The sequence below is a fragment of the Limulus polyphemus genome, unplaced genomic scaffold (assembly GCF_000517525.1).
Source record: "Limulus polyphemus unplaced genomic scaffold, Limulus_polyphemus-2.1.2 Scaffold297, whole genome shotgun sequence".
NCBI classification, from domain to species: Eukaryota; Metazoa; Arthropoda; class Merostomata; order Xiphosura; family Limulidae; genus Limulus; species Limulus polyphemus.
In genome coordinates this window covers 626,182-645,014 of record NW_013665907.1, presented here as the reverse complement: position 1 = coordinate 645,014, position 18,833 = coordinate 626,182, and the positions used below count along the sequence as shown (strand labels likewise).

The window sequence follows — 18,833 nt, the reverse complement described above, 5'->3', positions numbered from 1 at the left end:
CTTAAACACACGCTATAATTCACAATGATTTACACACTTTACTTACGGCTTGACTCGATTATCTGTCTCTATCTCCCTGTCTGCTATTCAATTATCTATGCCGTCACTTCTCGCCGGTCTTATGTATACAAAATAGAGGGCATCTGGCAAACACTCGACCCTTCAGGAACATTCGAGATACTCATTACGTGTTACCAGCATCACATGACTTCCGCTGTAGTAATACTATTATTGGTGAAAGAAGGTGTGCTGCAAGGCCTAGACACTCATCCTTTTATTGCTATCATAGGTTGTGAACACCCCGTTATACTATTCAATAAGTCTATAAAAAAAAAATAAAATAAAATAAATAAATAATAGCATCTACCAGCAAAATTAACTAGAAAAGTTTGAATGTTAATTTTTTTTTCTTCTTCTTCTATAGCCTAAAATATTTTCCCATCATTTGTTGAAAAGTACCCAGGAATCCAAAATTTCAAATATTAATTCTATATGTACAGGAGGGCAGTCAAAGTGTGCCTGCCATGACTTTCTACAGAGTGCCATTCAACATGGTATTCTACATTTGATGTCAGTTATCACCATTTCATGTGACCCTACATCACTGATTTCACAACATTTCATGTCATAGTAGAGAAAATATCGGATACAATGTATAGGAATACTTTAAAAAAAACGATAGACAAAACTATTTTTATTCTTCACATGAACACCATCTTGCACACTGACTTATCAGAGTCTCAGTCAGAATAACTTCTGCATTTTACAGATATATTTCTAATACAAAAAGTTTAGTAATGCACACAATTTTGTTTTTAGTACAAAAGACGTACTGTTGACTAAAAGTTTGTCACATTTTGTGAAGATACACTTCATAAATTTGGAAATATAGCCAACATTACTAATGTTTAATATGGGGTCATTCCAATGGACCAATCTTGTGCACATTCAGTTATAAAAATTCAAGTTTTACAAAGAATGATTCGTTTTTCTTCAGAAGCTCTTGAAAAAAAATACAGTGAGAGGAATCACTGTTGGAGAACTTTAAATTCTTCCTGTTACTCTGTCATGAAGAGTACCTGCTTTATTCCTAAATTATAAGAGGACAGCTAGTGTAGTGATTAGAATTTTCTCATGCAAGTATACTCTTCATTGATACAGTTTAATTACTTCTTGAACAGCTGATTATTTTGAATTGCTATAGATTACTATTTATTTTAAAACATTTATATTTCATCTGTTCTCTCCAAAACCTAATAAACATGTTCCTGATTATCACTATAAATTATTAACATATTTAGGGACTACAAGGGACCTATTGCTCCATTTAGGCTGTATGATCTACTAGACTAAACTAAAACTATTAAAAGAAAACAACCCTCAAAGCCATCTCTTATCATTCATATATTTTAACAAGCCTTTCCTTAAACTCACTTAAATTTACTGCCTCCACCACTTCCAAAGGCCAACTACCCTGTTAGAAAAATGTCTTAGCTGAAGATGACTCCTACCTTGCCAAAATTTATATTCTGTGTCCCCTAGTCCTACCATTTTTTCCACAAAGAATGGAAAAAGACAATGCATCAATACTATCAATTCCCTTAACACCCTTAAATACCTCAGACTCCTCTGTCTCTGTTTTTTTTTTTCTTCTTCAAGAGAAAACAATTTTGGTGATCTTAACCTCTCTTTATATGACTACCTTTCTATCCCAGGTATCATCCTAGTAGCCCTTCTATGAACCCTTTTCACCAATTCAGTGTCCTTCTTGAGGTAAGGAGCCCATGACTGTATACAATATTCTAAATGTGGCCTAACCAGTAACCTATACAATGAAATTATAACCTCTTTAGTCATGTATTCAGTATTTCTGTAAATACAACTTAAAATCCTATTTGCCCTACCATTAGCATCAGCACACTGCTTGTATGGCTTAAGAAACTGATCAATCACTATACCAAAGTCTTTTTCTTCCATAACATGAAGTGTAGTCCAAGTATCTCTTTCGTTTCTCTCAAAAATTGTTCATAAATAACAAAACTAGGTGATAGGTTAAAAAAAATACACGTGATCAACAAATGCATTTTTACTTGAATTCATATAGACACTGAGTTATGAAGTGTAAAGAAAGTGATTTTAAAACTATAAATCTTCTTTTACCTCCGTAGAATTCCCGTAGACGACCTGTCAGAGGAATTTTATATGTAACGGGTGATGGATTAAGGGTTGTAGATGGTGAAACTAAGGTTTGTTTTCTTAGTGTATATTTTATAGACTTTTGTTGCAACTTTTGATATTTTACATAACAGGATAACTGATATAAACTTTTAACTGTTTATGCATTATTAATTATATTTAGGTCATGTTTTGTGATGGATAAAAGTTCAAAATAAAGGAAATGCAAAGTATTTTTAGACTTGAAAAATGAGAATTTGTCCATTGTGTATAAAAGAAAGCTGCAATCAAACTAGTTGTTTTTTGTGCTTGAGAACCTTCACATACCTTAGTGATATAACCAGAAATGATAGTTATCTCTAATCAGTGGTTTATAGCATATGAGATGTAGACATAAAATCTATAAGTGATTTTCTGTTGGACAATAGTGTCTGGATGTTTTGGATTTTTCTTAAAAAAAAAAAAAGATAATGGAGTTTGTAAATAAAGTACAAATATTTCAAACAATGCAATATTAATGCTTTTGTGCTGACACTTAGTTTCATATGAATGATTTGTTTTGGTGGATATTTTTATGATAGTTTAATTTTTATCAGTGAAAACAAGCATATTAACTACATTAGTCTTAGCTATTGTTTTTCTAGGATGTATTTACCTTTCAATTTAAAATGAAGATTTATATTTCTAAAGTTGGGATAGCATTTTACTATAAATTTGGTAATATTGAACATATTGTATTTGTTTTAGGGACTTATTGTTGACCAAACAATAGAAAAAGTATCATTTTGTGCACCTGACAGGAACCACGAGAAAGGATTTTCATACATTTGTAGAGATGGAACTACACGTCGCTGGATGTGTCATGGGTTCCTGACTTTGAAAGATACTGTAAATATTTCATAAATTTGTAGTGTTTTCTGACATATTTTCTGTTATTTTTGTAACAGTAATGAGGTAAATACAAGTTATGATGTAATTCATCTGATGTGCAGTATTTTGTCTTTGCATATTCATTAAGAATCTTGAAACCATAACATTATAAGCTCAAAAATCTCAGAACAGTTTTACAGTACTTATTTGAATATAATAACTTTTCGTAAAAGTCATCACTCAACTCTTTGACATCTGGCAGGTTACACCCCTTGCCCATAAGCAAAATTGCACCATGTAATTAAAAGAATTATAGAAAATATACTTGTAGTCATTATTACACTCATTAAAGAACTTTACTGCAGATTTCCAATTTATTCTGTTAAACGTTGATTTCAGCATTTTCCAAGCAAAACATTAGTGATTGTGAATTTCCTAAATTTTTCTGAGCATAATACAGCACTACTAACTCCCTAAGAGGAAAATAAAAATAGTTTTAAATAAAATACCTCAATTTTGACCCTTGTAACTTCAATACGAGGATAGATTTATCAATTTTAGTCAAATACTGATTCTCAACTTTGCAGTTGTTGTGGTGTGACTTAACTGCCTATATCTCAGTTTTGAGAAGCCATAGGCTGTGATATATAGACACACACACACACACACACTTTTTTTTCCATCTGTATAGTTTCATTTACAAGGCTACTTGTTAGGCTGTGTTTACATCAGGGTTCAGTGGTAAGTTTAAGGGCTTGTAATGCTAAAACTGCAGCATTTAATACCTGCACTGAGCAGAGCACAGATGACCCATTGTGTACCTTTCTGCTTAACTATAAACATAAGGCCTTGTCTGCTAAGTAATTGCTTGAATATGCAAAGAAAAGCATCAAAAAGAAATCTAAATAGGAATATGTTAATGAACACTTACTACAAATAATAAACCTTTTAGTTGATAATTAAAAAAGTTGACTATCTTGTAATTTTAGTATAAAAAAATTATTTTATTGCACATCAATTATTGTAAACAGTGAAACTTTGTAAAATGAAAATCAAATCATAATTCAGATAATTCTTTCAAGAAAGTAGGAAGACAGAAATCTGTAATTTAAATCTAAAACAAAGATAAGTATTTTTAATTGGTTCTTAGAAAAAATATATGGGAATGAAATATTTTTGAAAGTTCAAAGTTGCAAATTCATACAAGTGTCATATATATAATATCCATTTCTTAGTAGAATAAGGAATTGCTAATTATTAAAAGAATGTTCCTACATCTCCAGTACTTTTTTTTACTTTCATTTCCTTTCACTCATTTTTTTTTCAATGAAGAGTGTTAAGATCTAATACATGTTCTGTATATGTATTTCACTGAAAAATATAGTGGCAATACAACTTATATTGTTAACAGTGATGTTTTAAAATCTATTTCAAGTGATGAATGGCACAAAAATGTGTTTTATTGTGTTGTGTACCATTTGTGTTTCGTTGTGTTATAGTGTAGACATTGCTGAAAAACTTGGAAAAAGACATAATAATGGAATGCATTATATCATATCTGGTGTTGAGGACATTAGAACTGTTGTGTGAATAATGAATGTTAGATTGTTGTATTTGTTGATTTTCTCAAATTCTTTTTGAAAAATTTAGTATTTAATATATTATGCAACTGTTTTATACATTCCTAAAGAAGGATGTAGTTACTTGTTAATGTTTTATTTCATAGTGGATAATTGAAAAATTGTTTCAAACTTGGTATTCCTTTACTATTTCCTAAAGGGCAGTACTTGAATGTGCCTAGCCTTTAGATAGAGGATATGGTAAAAAGATGTAATTAATTACTAGCTTACGTTTTTTAGTAGTTAGTATGTTTTAAAAATAAATGATATTGTTGTAGCACAGTTCTTATTGACAGGTTTGTTTTCAATTATCTGCTGAAGATTATTCAATGTCCATTAACAGTCAAAAATTAGTTTTTCTCCTCTAACGTTACATGCTCGAACACTAACTTACAGGCCAAAGTTTTCAGACATGCTAACCGTACTACACAACATAAACAAAAAATTAACTTACTTGTACAATAATGGTTGGAGATGGCCTGAATGGGTAATGAAGAAAAACTTTAATATAAGTTTAACACAACAGCAAATGTACAACATTTCAACAAGGTTTTGTCATCATCAGACTGTGCCAATGTTTCAATAATTTCAACTGAAGGAAAATGGAAAACTAAATGCTTAATTTATTTATGGATAGGTGTTTAAACTACTTAAGCTAAGCATTTGATAAAGAAAACCTGCTCACAGCAAAGCTTGTTGAAAGAACTTGTTGTGGTAGAAGAAAATGTTCTTTGGTGTGTGTGTATGTGTGTGTGTGTATATATATACATTTATATATATATATATATATAAGTGAAAATCCACACTATAAATATCTTTTTTTTATTTTCTTTTGTAATCAGAATTTTATACTAAATTTATCATTAGCTAAACCTTAATAGAGCCAATATTACGTATTTGAAATCGTGTGTTACTCTAATGAATGATGATAGTTGAGTTTCCCCTGGCATTTGTCCTTATAGATTAGAAACTTGTAACATAAAATGAGGTACAAAACCCCCCTTTTTTTTATCTTAAATGTTCAAAGTGACATTTTGAGAGTTATATTTATATATAAGTTAGTTTTTGTTGCAGAGTTATTTTGCCACAGTTACATTTAATTAAAAATATTTTCTATACTTCCACCCCAGTAGTATGTGCTTTTCTCCAAGTTGATGATAGCTGTATGTACAGTTTATGGGCAAATATAAAAATTGTTTGAAATGATCCTATAGCTTTTATGTTTATTTAAAAACTACAGTAACAGAATTTCCTGACAGTTATAGATTTTTATTTTGCTTAAATGTGAATGCATCTTTTTTATACAGTATGATTGAGTATTTTTTTCTTCTTTTTTACCAACAATTGATTTTATGTAAAACATATGTTGCTCTAAATACGTACATCTATACATGTCCAAATGTGAAATGTTCTTGGGTCAAAGAAGTTGGAATGTTAAATTTTAAACTTGAAATAGAAATTTAACATTTGAGTAATCAAATAACTTGAAAGTAGCTAAGTTTTTATTTTGTATAATAATAATATATAAATAAGTTGTTGATGAGCTTTATTAATATTTTTAGGTAACTTTTGGCACAGATTTTACTTTGAAAAAATACTCTCATTAAAGTTATTGTAACTTGTGTTATAACCATAAAATGTAAATATCTGTTTCAGTAAGCCAGTTGTGTGAGGAAAACAAGGTCAAGGATTAACAGACATAACTGTAAAATAGTGAAACTATTGAGAATTTCATAAAAATATATTTTTTTCTTTGATGCTTCTCGGGCAATAGATTTTAAATTTCTATCATTAATAATCTTTAAAGGGAGAACGACTGAGCCATGCTGTTGGGTGTGCATTTTCAGTTTGTTTAGAAAAGAAACAAAAGAGAGATAAGGATGCATCTGTTGTGACCATTGATACAGAAAATTCCACTTTCACTCGCAAAGGCTCTTTTCGTCATACTACTCTGACAGAGAGAAAACAAGATCCACAGGAATGTATAGTCGCAGGTAAAAAACGATGTAAATTAAATTTGAGCTAGTTGATAATTTTTAAGCTGTTCTTTACCTCTTCCTGTGTAATGATCGTAGGTTTAGCTGTTACGTAAGTACATCATTGTTTTAATTTTAACTCTGAGCAACATGCCCGTTCAAGTACATTTGTGCGTTAAATCTGGATCAGGACATACAAAAGTGAATATGTTTGCATTTGATGGACACACAAAAATTAGGCCTTTTTTTAAATATATTTTCAGAAGGGGATTAGTTCAAAATGTAAAAATTACATATTATGATTGCATGTAAAATAATAATTTTAAATCTGCATTTGGCTTTGTTTACCTATTATTCCAGTTATTATTAAGTTACCTGCAATAATATATGCAGAAAAAGGACATTTCTCTCCACTAATTCCACAATTTTTCTTAATTGTTTTTGGCCCAATGGGTCACTCATGACTCACTTGCAACTCAACATTTAAAATTTAATAGAAAATTAAAGAATTTCTGGACTAAAACTTTTCACAACTCGTATATTTTAACAATGTGAAATATTTATTGCATGAATGAAAAAAAAATTAAAAATTGTTCAAACTTTTTTTAATCAATATATCTTGGTGTCTGGATTTTTAAACATTACACCTAGATGGTTTTTTTGTACTAATTTTGCATGCTTATATTTATTTCTTCCAGTAAAATTTCAATTTGTTTCTACATTTTCTGCTTGTTTAGAAAGATTTTAACCTTTACACTTTGTATTCAAGAATGTAAGTGTTGTGTGAAAATTAGTGGAGCATTACAAAAGTTGGAAGTTAGGGTCAGCTGAAACCAAAATTAATGAAGCAACTTGCAGACACAGTTTAAAAACTTCCATAATATTTAGAAGCCTGGCTATTATTACTATTTTTTCCTGGTGATTTTCTTTTCCTGTCCTACCAAATATTTTTGTGATACTATATTTACTGGAAACAGGTGTCAAGGAAAAAATATTTCCTCCAGCTGCCAACTGGAATGAGTTTTGAAAATAGGGAAACTTCACACACACACATTCAGAATCTAAGAAAACCATTTTATTTTATTTTTAACTTGAATCAAAATCTGTCTTGATTCAAAATAATTAAAAAAATTCTAAATTTACTGAGTTTTCCTTTTTTTTATTTCAACTTATAATTTGAATGCTGGTCATGATCTGTTCTCTTAGCGGAGTTGTAAACATGTTTCTTTTTTTCTTTACAATTTGAGCAGTACCAAAATCGTTTGATATTGGGGCTTTTTGTTCTTTTATTTTTCTTCAACCCTTTGTTTCTGGCTAGAAGTTAATTCAGATTTATCCAAAAATTTTACACCTAACCAATTTCCTAGAGACTTAATGAGTAGCAGTCTATAAGTTTGATTTTAATATATTGCTTAAGATACAATTATATCTGTAAATAAGTGAGAAAAAGGGAATTTTTTAATATGATACTGCTTTATGGTACATACCACATAATTAATTACTTTTGTAAATAAACAATAAAATCGAAAGAACAGTAATCCATTTGCCAAAAAAGATGCAACGCCTTTCCCAATCATCATTAACACTCTTCCTTAATCCATGGATAATTATTAATCCATATACGTTTATCAATATAATATACATTGAATTATTTTCTTTATTTTAAAATATATTTTCAATGACAAGTGATGTATGTAATTACTATTGATGAACTCTCAGTGAAAAGATTGAATCAAGTGTGATGATTGTCTTATGCTTACATTATCCATACTGATTGGGAGAATATGGATGAATGTGTAGCATCTTGGTGATTTGATTGGCTTATGTCAAGAGATTTTAAACCAAGTGTATGATGATACTGTTTGTTGCTTTCAGCATAGCAGGTAACAGAGCTGAAAAAGAAAGGTGACTCAAATTTTGCTAAAATGGAAAATAAAAAGCGAACTCGGAACTTTGAAGGGAAATTTGAAGGCACTACGCTCAATCACATGACTTGTAGGGAAAACAATAAGAATATTGTCTATGGCAAAACATCGTCTATTTTGGTTATTATTGAGTATGGTAGGCTTGGCCTGCAATGACAAACTAATCAGAATGTGCAAAATTTGTTATTTATAGATCATACAGAGGCAGTGTTCTTTACAAGTAGTAAATTATGACTACTAGACATAAATTTATCCTTATAAAAAAAAAAAAAATATTTTTTTTTAAATATTCTGACTCCTGACAAAGGTAACAGTGATGCCATTTTAAAAGGTGAGGTCATTTGAAACCAGTAAATTTGAGTCTTGACGTGTTTGTATGATTTCTAGTAATTTAGTTTATCTAATAATGAAACTAAAAAGTTCCCCAATTAAATGTTAAGGTGAAAAATTGTCATGAATTAACAACAGGATTATCCTAGTGTTATGCCAGACTGAAAGAAATAAAAATATAAAATTCATTTAATGTAAAATGTAGTATTTTAATACTAATTAATCTTATTACAATAACAGTTATTCTGTAGTAAATGACATTACAGTGAAAGGTTAATTATCTTGAATATAAACTGCATGATTATATGCATTAATTTTTGCAATATGGTTGACCTTTATTGATGATGTTAAGAAAACACTTTGGTTTAAATTAATTTAAAGACTAAAAAATGTTTTAAAAAGCATATAACTCAAGCACTTCATCAGGGAAATTGGAAGAAATTATCAGGACTTCCAATCTTTTGTGAGGACTGTTCCTAAACAATATGGGTCCTGAGACTAAAGGAAAAGGTTATGGGTAATCTGCTAAGTCATGACAGTTTAAATTAGTATAAGTCATAAAGAGTTTAGATGATTTTCTGTTATGTGTCATAGCATAAAAGATTATTTGGTTATTCATCATGGTTGAATTGTTCTGTAAACCAAAAAAGTTTAAATGACTATTTCAGGAGTCACAATGGTATTTTTGTGTTGTGACTGTATGCTCTAATTTTGTAAGTAATACCATTACTATATTGATTACAATACTTTATTTTGCTTTTGAAGTCACTATATTGCATCATTTATTTCTGTAACTTTCTGCAATTTCTGTTGTAATTCATAATTGTGTCAGTGTTTTTTGGATTTTTGTACTACTGCTACATATCTTGACAGAAAGACTTAACATCTTGTATATAGGTTCTCTTAACCCTCTCACTACAGGTAGGTCAAAGTGTACATTTCATGAGTTTTTAGTTATGTTCAAAATTTAATTATACTACTTTATTATCATTGTATACAAATAAACTTGGCACCAAAACATAGTTAATAAATCAAGTTTTAATATTATATAAGTTTTAAGTTCTTAATTTTATGAGGAAATATTTTTAAAAATCCTCAATCTCCTCTAGTATGAGAATTGTCATTTGTTCTCTAGGTTTCCACTTTCTCTAATTTAGTTACCACTCCTCTGAGAAGTATGGAATCCAATGTAATTTGCTCATTATAATATAGATATTTCTAAGGTAAAGCATAATTTCTATAGCTTTCAATCTTATTTGTTTATGGAGTCATAAAGTAGAAAATTGAAGAACCCACTTGTATCACCCACCTACCACATCCTTTCTTTCACGTTTTATGCTATGTCATTCATAACCAATAGAAAGCCAAAGCTTTCTATCCAGTGAGGTATATTACATTATTATCAGTACAGAGTGTTGTTTATTTCATCTTTAGTTTGAAAGTTTCTTTAATGTGGTCATATCGACAAGATTAAGGTAAGATTTAAAGACTTGTGCTGTAGCTAGAAAGCCAGATAAATTATGATAGTTGTATGGTGTTATTTGCTTTGTGCATGTTATACTGTTTTCTTAGGTTGGTTATTTAAATAAGTAAAATTTATTTAGTATACTAGTACCATTAGTATTATATAAAAGAAAAAAAATAGAAAGTAGGCTTAAATTCCGTTGGCAACTAATAGCAACAAAAGGTCACAGGTGGGTAGATATATTTCTTGTTTTCATGTATATTTGGTATTTATTATTGCAAAAGTAACTGAAATGTAAAAATTAGAAACTTGTTAGGTAAGATAACTGGGGAGGAAAAACAAATTTTTCATGAGGTATGTTTCTAAGTGGGTTTTGCATTATATTATTTGATATGGTAATGTGAGTGATTTACAACTTGTGTAGCAGCATTATTAGTTACATGGGTCAAAGGGCAATAAAACAAAAATTAAGTACAAACAGATGTATACTGTTACAAGCTTTAAGCTATTTATAATAAGCAATTTAAGTATCCTGTTACAATTTAGTCATTCTAAAAAAGAAAAAATGATAATTTAGATTTATTTTGTATTTTTTATGGTGGTTACAGAGTTAGTCAAATAACAGATAAAATGTATTTTTAATGAAAAGAAAATTATTTATCTAGGAGGTTTTAGAGATTATTCAAATCAAATCTTTTTATTTTATTATTATTAATATTTAAAAGATATATGAAATGCATTAATAGTTGTAATATGGAAACTCTGATCACTTTGGGGTCACAAGGTTGTAATCTATCGAGTCTGTAACAAGAGAGTTAATTTCCCAAATTTATTTGGGAAGTGTTTTTGGACTTTAGATTTGTCTGAACTCATTAACGTAAAAATTGATAGGAAAATCTAAGAATAATATAATTTCAGATTTTTAACACCTGTCACATGAGCCAACCCATCATCTAAATATGTATCCAAACAGACAAATCATTCTGGAAAGATTTGGGTTGTTTTGATTAGAAAAAAAGGAGATGTTTGGCACTATTTTTGAGGTCTAGGTTGCTGGACCAGACCTGTGACGTGACTTAAGACTACACACAGAGAATTTAACTTGTAAGTGTAAAGTAAAATTATGTAGCAATGAACGTGATGGTTTAAGTGGAGTGATTAAGCTAAACTGTTGGTCCAGTTGAAATGAGGGAAGAACTTATTCGAAGATATCCCAATCGATTTGACATACCAGTTGAATCAGAGATTTGTCAATTGATTACTGCATTGATAGTAAAACGTAAAAAGAAATATAAAAAAATGGGCACATTAGGTTCATTTTCTTCAAAAGGTGGGGATTTAAATTTTATATAAGAAATCATTAGTTTCAATATTTTATGAAACTAACAGCACAATAAAGCCCAAAGATGGAGTGTTACACAGATGCACAATGTATTACAAGATGAATTTCCTAGCAATTCTCATAATAAAAATGACATTTCTGCAATGAAGAGTAAATATAAGAAGGATGGTATAATGCCTAGTATGGTACCACCATTGTATAATCCATATCAATTTTATCATGTCATATTTTCATTAATATTTTTTTATTTTTTTTTTTAGAACTTGTGCCAAGCTTCATTCACAGAGATCTATCAATATAATCCTAAATCACTGGTTTCAGGAATGACCACCAGCCCTGTTGGCCATCCTAGTTTCAGTACTAAAAGATGCTGAGCTGGCTCGTGTGGCAGGTGTTAAAATTTTTAAACCTAAACCTCATATGGGAGTCAGAGATAAATTAATTATCATTAATGTTGGAATGGGCATGTAAGGGATCATTTAATTTAAATATATATCTTTAGATTACAGAAATCTTCATATTGGCACCCTTCTAAGAGGGGATAAGTGTTTTTTGACAGCATATACTTCCTTAAAAATTGACATATTAGTGGTCATTTGAAATATAGCTTTCAAATATGTTGATAGTTGATGTTACCTTGAATTTTCATAAGTAATTTACTAGTATGCTTATGTGTGTGTGTATAATATTTTTTTTTTACCTATTGGCTAGGCAACTTGTTGAAACAAAAGTGTTTTGCTGGTATATAATTGAAGTTTAATGAGTAGAAATGTTGAAAGTGTGTCAGATATATTAGAACTTCATGTTACAGAACCACCACCAGTTAAGCAAGTACACAATCCCTATGCAGTTGAGAGACCTCATGCTACTCCATCAATGCTGGAACGTCAAGGTTCTTTCCGTGTTTTCTCTACCCTTAATCAGTCATCACCTTTTAAACGACAGTTATCTCTGCGTGTTAATGAACTTCCTTCTACCTTAGATCGTCAATACTCCATGGCACAGCAAACCCTAGGGTGTTCTACCCATATGAATGGCTTTTCTGGTAGGTTATTTGTGTATTAAAAACAATATATCAGAAACAGTGTTTCTTCTTCCTTGTAAAGTGAATTTCAAATATAAATGGTGTTATTTTAAAGTGAAAATGTCTGCTTCTATAACACCCAAAAGCATTGGGGGATATTCTATCTATCAGACATAAACAAAACAACAGATGCAAAACTGGAAATCAAGCTACAGGTTCATTAAGGGGGTTTGGATCTGAGTGCTAGAACCCACAATGTCTGATTTCACTACTACTCATTTTCTATAGCTAGTTGTTGGCATGATAGTTACCCATTGGTTTCTTTCAGAAAATATTGCTAAACCTTATGTTTCACTCTTTAGTATAAATGGTATAATTTTACATTATTTTGTCTTAGTTTGTTGGCCCAAACATGTATGTGTTGGCACGTACTTCTACAATGTAAATGTTGCACACACACACACACACACACACACACCTAACATGCAGAAGATAGTATTTTTTATACTACTGTTCATATTCACTAAGTGTTTGACTCTTTCCTTTTTACAGTTTCTAACCTGCATGTTTATGTGTTTTCCTTCATTTCTAACTTTTTCCTAAACTTAGCACAATCAGTGTGATTATTTTAATCTATCTTTTTTGTTTTTTTCTTTAGCCTGTCTAAGTAAGCTTACTTCATTCTTTTAAAAAAATTACATCAGCATTTAAGCAATATTTAGTATTTGAATAAGACTGCTTCTTAATTAATATACAACTAAGTTCATTTCATCATTTATTTACTACTTATTTCACAGGCTAAAATAACTTATTGATTGTTCTCGGGTAAGTAGGAGTGTGAAGTTATATTTTTACTAGTACTAGTTTTAAAAATATTTCTTAATTCTGGTAATTACTGCAATATGAAGAGTTGTAAGTAGACTAGAACATCAAGCCTCACAATGCACTCTGCTTTTTTACTTTTTTTGCTACATTTTTGAGGCTGTCTACTTCTTATTTTTAGGCAAACACACAAAGTTGTGTTGTGAGCATAGTCTAATTGCTTTTATTGTTAACTTAAGATAGTAAAATGTTTCAGAATCTGGTATTTGTTCAAGTTATAGCTTCTTGGTGACATCAGAGACAAGTACTTTCTTTTGCAAGATGAGCAAAATGTCTTCTCTACTTTCTTGTAAGTGACCTTAGAGTGAACATAGCCTCCATCTCAATGAAGAGTAACTGAGGAATGAACAAATACTTCCTTAGCTCAATATAGATTGATTTTTCAAGTTGAAGTATGTGCACCAACTTTTTGTTAAATAACACTTATTGTAAAAGTTGCTGTTTGCATAAGCTTTAGCTGAACATTGATTTTAATGTGAGAATGTGTCAGTCATGTCCTGAAATAGCTAGAACATGGTAATTTTAGCATAAAATTAATAATGTCTAATAATCTAATAAAAGATGGACTTGTTGTATTCCTTCTGCAATTTATGTCCGTGGCAGTGGTGCTTAAGATAGCCTATTTAACAAGTTTATATTTTCAGGATAAATAGAAAAAAAATTATAACATTTTAATGGAAATTAGAATCATTGGTTATTTCTAGAATTGATATTAGTATCCAAAACAAAATAAATGCTGCAATAACAAGTGCACAAACAAACAAACAAAGTAATACTAATTGGATAGATTTTAAAACAATTTTTGATCCCTACTTTGTTTGACAAATTTAGACTGCTTCATTTAGCTATATGGATCACAATGCTGTGGCAAGTAGTGTTCTAAGATCAGTGTGGATGACACAGCTTCATTTATATATATTTACTGATATGTTTTCATCTATACTATAGTCTCATAGCTTTTTCTCTGAGGAGTTGGATTTATTTGAGATGTATGCTAGTTAAGTTATTACTTATTTTTAATGTGTATTTCTGATGAGAATAAATTTGGGAGTGTAATGTAATGACTATATAATTAGTGGAATTTATCATATTGATTTAGCATTCAAATTGAAATTAACCACTTAATATCAGAGTGACTGCTGTACTTTTTCTTGTTTTCTGTAAACCAGTCTTCATAATTCAGAAAGAGTAACCACTTCTTTTTGCAACTAGCACATTTTGAGTTCTTTTTTTAGTTGCTGCAATACCAGAATCATCTCCTTGTGCAGAAACAAATGAGGCAGTTACTTCTATGTGTCAGCAGGTTTCCAAGGGACTGTCTTTTCTTGCAGAAAAAGATGAACCTTACCAATCCACAGTAGATGCCCAACATACCAGTCAACAGGTGTCAGGTATGTCTTGGGCATTTTACTTCTGACTGTTCCATCTTTAACAACATACAGCTAAAGTTTTGCATGTATTGTTCTTCTGTTTTATTAGGCTTTAAAAAACAAACAAATCTTCTAATCTGTATAGCTGTTTCCTTTATATCTAAAACATTTCTCTTTAATTTATAGTTGTTAAAATTTCAAATGCAAACTTCACTGATAATCAATAAGAAAAACGGAATAAGCAGCATAATGCACACTTATGATGAAAATGTAACTCATACCTGTCTATTTCTAACAGATAGGCCAAACAACCTTATACAGTACTTTAGGCTAGGCTATAATTATATGAATATTTATAGGCCCATTTTTAACATTACTAGTATAGTTATGTTATTGAGACATGACTGCATTATGAAGATGTCAGTTTGGATTAGCAGTAATGAAAAGCTTAAAGCAGAACATTAGTAGCATTAATAATAATAAAGACATGTATGTCAGATATGTAATAGTATGAATTAGTCAAGATTAATTTACAGTTTATTGATAGATGTAGTATATTTTATTAAGTTTAAAGTTACTCAATTTATCATTATACCAGAATCATTTTGGGAACTTTTGTTTCTGATGTGCTTAAATTTACTTGTGTAACTGTATTCACTACATAGCTACAGGTACAATATGTACAGAATGAAACTGAACAATTTTAGTAAGAAAAGATTTGGATAAAAATTTAAACCTATTAAATTTCAAAGACTTCCAGAAAATTGTTTGTTGGGAAGTCTCAGTTGCAGTGGTGTTGTTGTGTGTGGTCAGTGAATGGTTTAATGTTTAGTTTAATTCACTAACCTGAACTTGAAAACCAAAAAATGCTAAAGCTTACAATTTAATAAGAAATTTATTTTTGTATGCAGAAAATAAAACTATTGTCACATGCATCAGTGACTTGAAAGGGCAGATTCCCTGATTATTAATCCATCTTATTTAGATGTTCTTTTTGTTTATGAAAATGTTTTAATTTTCATAGCTTTCAAACAGATATTTTTCTTCTATATCATGACATCAGGTAAGCCTAGTTGAATGTAGGAAGTTTGGTAAATAACAGCAAAATATTCCAATAATATTTATTCTGTTAAAAGCATTTCAAGTAATACTACGAATTTGAAGACTGAGAACTGTTAAACTAGTATTTCAATACAGTTAATTGTTAAATATGTGGGGGAAAGACATAATAGAAGATAAAGCTATTTGTATTGGGTAGAGAAAGAAAAATGTACATTAACATAACTAATAACATAACAGGTATTCAATTTGTATGTTAACAGAAACAGAGGCTAGACACTAAATAACAACCATTGATGAAGGAAAGAAGTTTATGCTGAGCATTGTGTAGACTACACTTTTTGTGTGTGTGTTTGTGCACTGAACAAGAATCATTAAATGCCTTGGAAAGTAATTACTTTTTAAAACCTGTCTTGAATTATAGATATGAACTACTCAAAGTTTACTTAAATGTATTGTTTAAAGTTTTTATATAAGACTATAGGAAAATAATTTCTCGGATGTTATAAATACTTCTTCAAATAAGTTGTAATGCTTGTAGTTACAATGCATGCTTTGGGATGCAAGCACGTGTATTGGAATTCACTGTTTTATTGTAGAAGATTACAAACACTGTATATAAAATATGTTCTAATAAACAATAAGGCATATATTGGTATTACATATATCAAGATGGAAAATATAATATTACTGGAATAGAAAATACTCAGTTTTCATTTATTTGATACTTACTAATATTTATTCTTTTTACTGAATTTGTTTAAGATGTTAAATAAAACAGTAACAAAAAAGGATATAAAATGTGAAGGGTAGAAATAATTGTGGGTATATGAAAAAACAAACTTCGCAAACAGTAACGAAACAAAAGAAAAAACGGGAAAAGAGGAAAACTTAAATCCTTTTTTTTTCTTTTTGAGGAAGATCTTTTGTAAGAAAACTTTAAAAATCACTAATTCTGTTACTTATTGTTTGAGTCTATTGATCAATAGAACCAACAACATTTTTGGTTACCCTCAATGCAGCTTAGTTTATGCTAAAATGCTTTTGTTTTTTCACAGAAATTGTAACTGACTTTTTAGCCTAGGTTTTGCTAATAAGGTACGACTCTTCAATTATTTGAGCTGATGAATGTGGATTTATGAAAGTTAGGTTCAATTTCACAATTTTGTCAAAATGATCACCCTCAAAAATACAGTTATGAGTGAGGGTACCCAATGGATGAAACAACAATGTATTTTGATCTGCTAGAAGTAAGAGATTAAAAATACTATATTTAATTGCTATACTCACAACCAGGTTGATTTTTAATTTTATTTCATTGGGTAGCTTAACATGTAATTGCTTTGGGACAACATGGGATTGGTCCATCTTGGCTGTTTCATTCTCTAAACTAAACTAAAACTATTAATAAATAACTTTTAAAGCCAGCCCTTATCATTTAAATACTTATCAAGCTTTCTCTTAAACACACTTAAATTTACTGCCTCCACAACATCTGAAGGCAATCCATTCCAAAGGTCGAACACTCTATTAGAAAAATATAACTGTCTTAACTGAAGATGACTCCTACCCTGCCAAAATTTGTATTTGTCCCCTAGTCCTACTGTTCTCGCCATTAAAGTGTGAAAAAAGATGATGCATCAACACTATCAATTCCATTTACAACCTTAAACAATTCAATCAGATCCTGTTTAACTTTTTTCTTCAAGAGAAAATAATTTGAGAGACTTCAACCTCTCCTCGTATGACAACCCCTCCATCCAAGGCACCATTCTATTAACCCTCCTCTGAACCATTTCTAAAAATTCAATGTTCTTCCTAAGATAAGGAGCCAAAGACTGAACACAATATTTCAAATGTGGTCTAACCAGTGATCTATACAAGGAAATTATAATCTCTTTAGACTTGTATTCAGTATTTCTGTAGTTACAACCTGAAATCCTGTTAGCCCTACCACTAATGACAGCACACTGCTTGGATGGCTTAAGAGACTGATCAACCATACACCAAGATCCCTTTCTTTTTTTGACCCTGTCAATGTTATTCCCACCCAATTTATACTTCAAATTATACCCCACGTGCATTATCTTGTATTTATAATAATTAAAACTCATTTGCAATTTATTTGCCCAACTCACTAAATTATCTAAAACATTTTGCAAATCAGCAGCATTCTCTTCACAGTTAGCAACACCCAAGACCTTAATATCATCTGAAAATTTAAGTAATTTATTGATCGTTCCTTCATCTATATCATTGATATAAATCAAAAAGAACAAAGGTCTTAAGACTGAACCCTGAGGTATCCTGCTTGTAACATTAATCCATTTTGACTGAACTCCATTTGTAAGAACCCTTTGCTTTCTTCTATCCAGCCACTCTTCTATGTACTACTTATCTAACTTATTCCCCATACATATAGAGACATTTTTACAAGTCTTTTATGTGGCACCTTGTCAAATGGTTTCTAAAAATCCAGATACACCAAATCTATACCCTTATCCTCATCTACATAAGCAGTAACATTTTCAAAGAATGTCAAAAGATTTGTTAGGCAAAATTTTCCATTAGTGAAACAATGTTGACTATCCAATAAAATTCTGAACTTTGTTAAATGGCTTTGCAAAGCATCTTTTATCAGACTTTCTGAAACTTTTCCCACAACAGATGCAAGACTAATGGGTCTAAAATTACTAGGACAATTTTTATCACCTCCCTCGAAAAGAGGAGTGACATTAGCTAACTTCCAATCCTCTGGTACCTGCCCAATACTCAAGGACTGACAAAAATAGTAGC

At 30.2% G+C, this 18,833-nt stretch overlaps 1 protein-coding gene across 3 annotated transcripts in view; it reads left to right on the top strand.

The window, feature by feature from the left end:
• The window catches only part of LOC106457155 (protein numb-like), a 78,122-nt gene that overhangs the window by 55,137 nt on the left and 4,152 nt on the right, over positions 1-18,833 (top strand). For all 3 annotated transcript variants that reach the window (XM_022382980.1, XM_022382982.1, XM_022382981.1), the window contains exons 4-8: positions 2,169-2,246; positions 2,923-3,063; positions 6,472-6,658; positions 12,514-12,747; positions 14,844-14,999. In XM_022382980.1, coding sequence (XP_022238688.1) covers positions 2,169-2,246; positions 2,923-3,063; positions 6,472-6,658; positions 12,514-12,747; positions 14,844-14,999 — 796 coding nt within the window. The remainder of the gene's footprint in view (positions 1-2,168; positions 2,247-2,922; positions 3,064-6,471; positions 6,659-12,513; positions 12,748-14,843; positions 15,000-18,833) is intronic.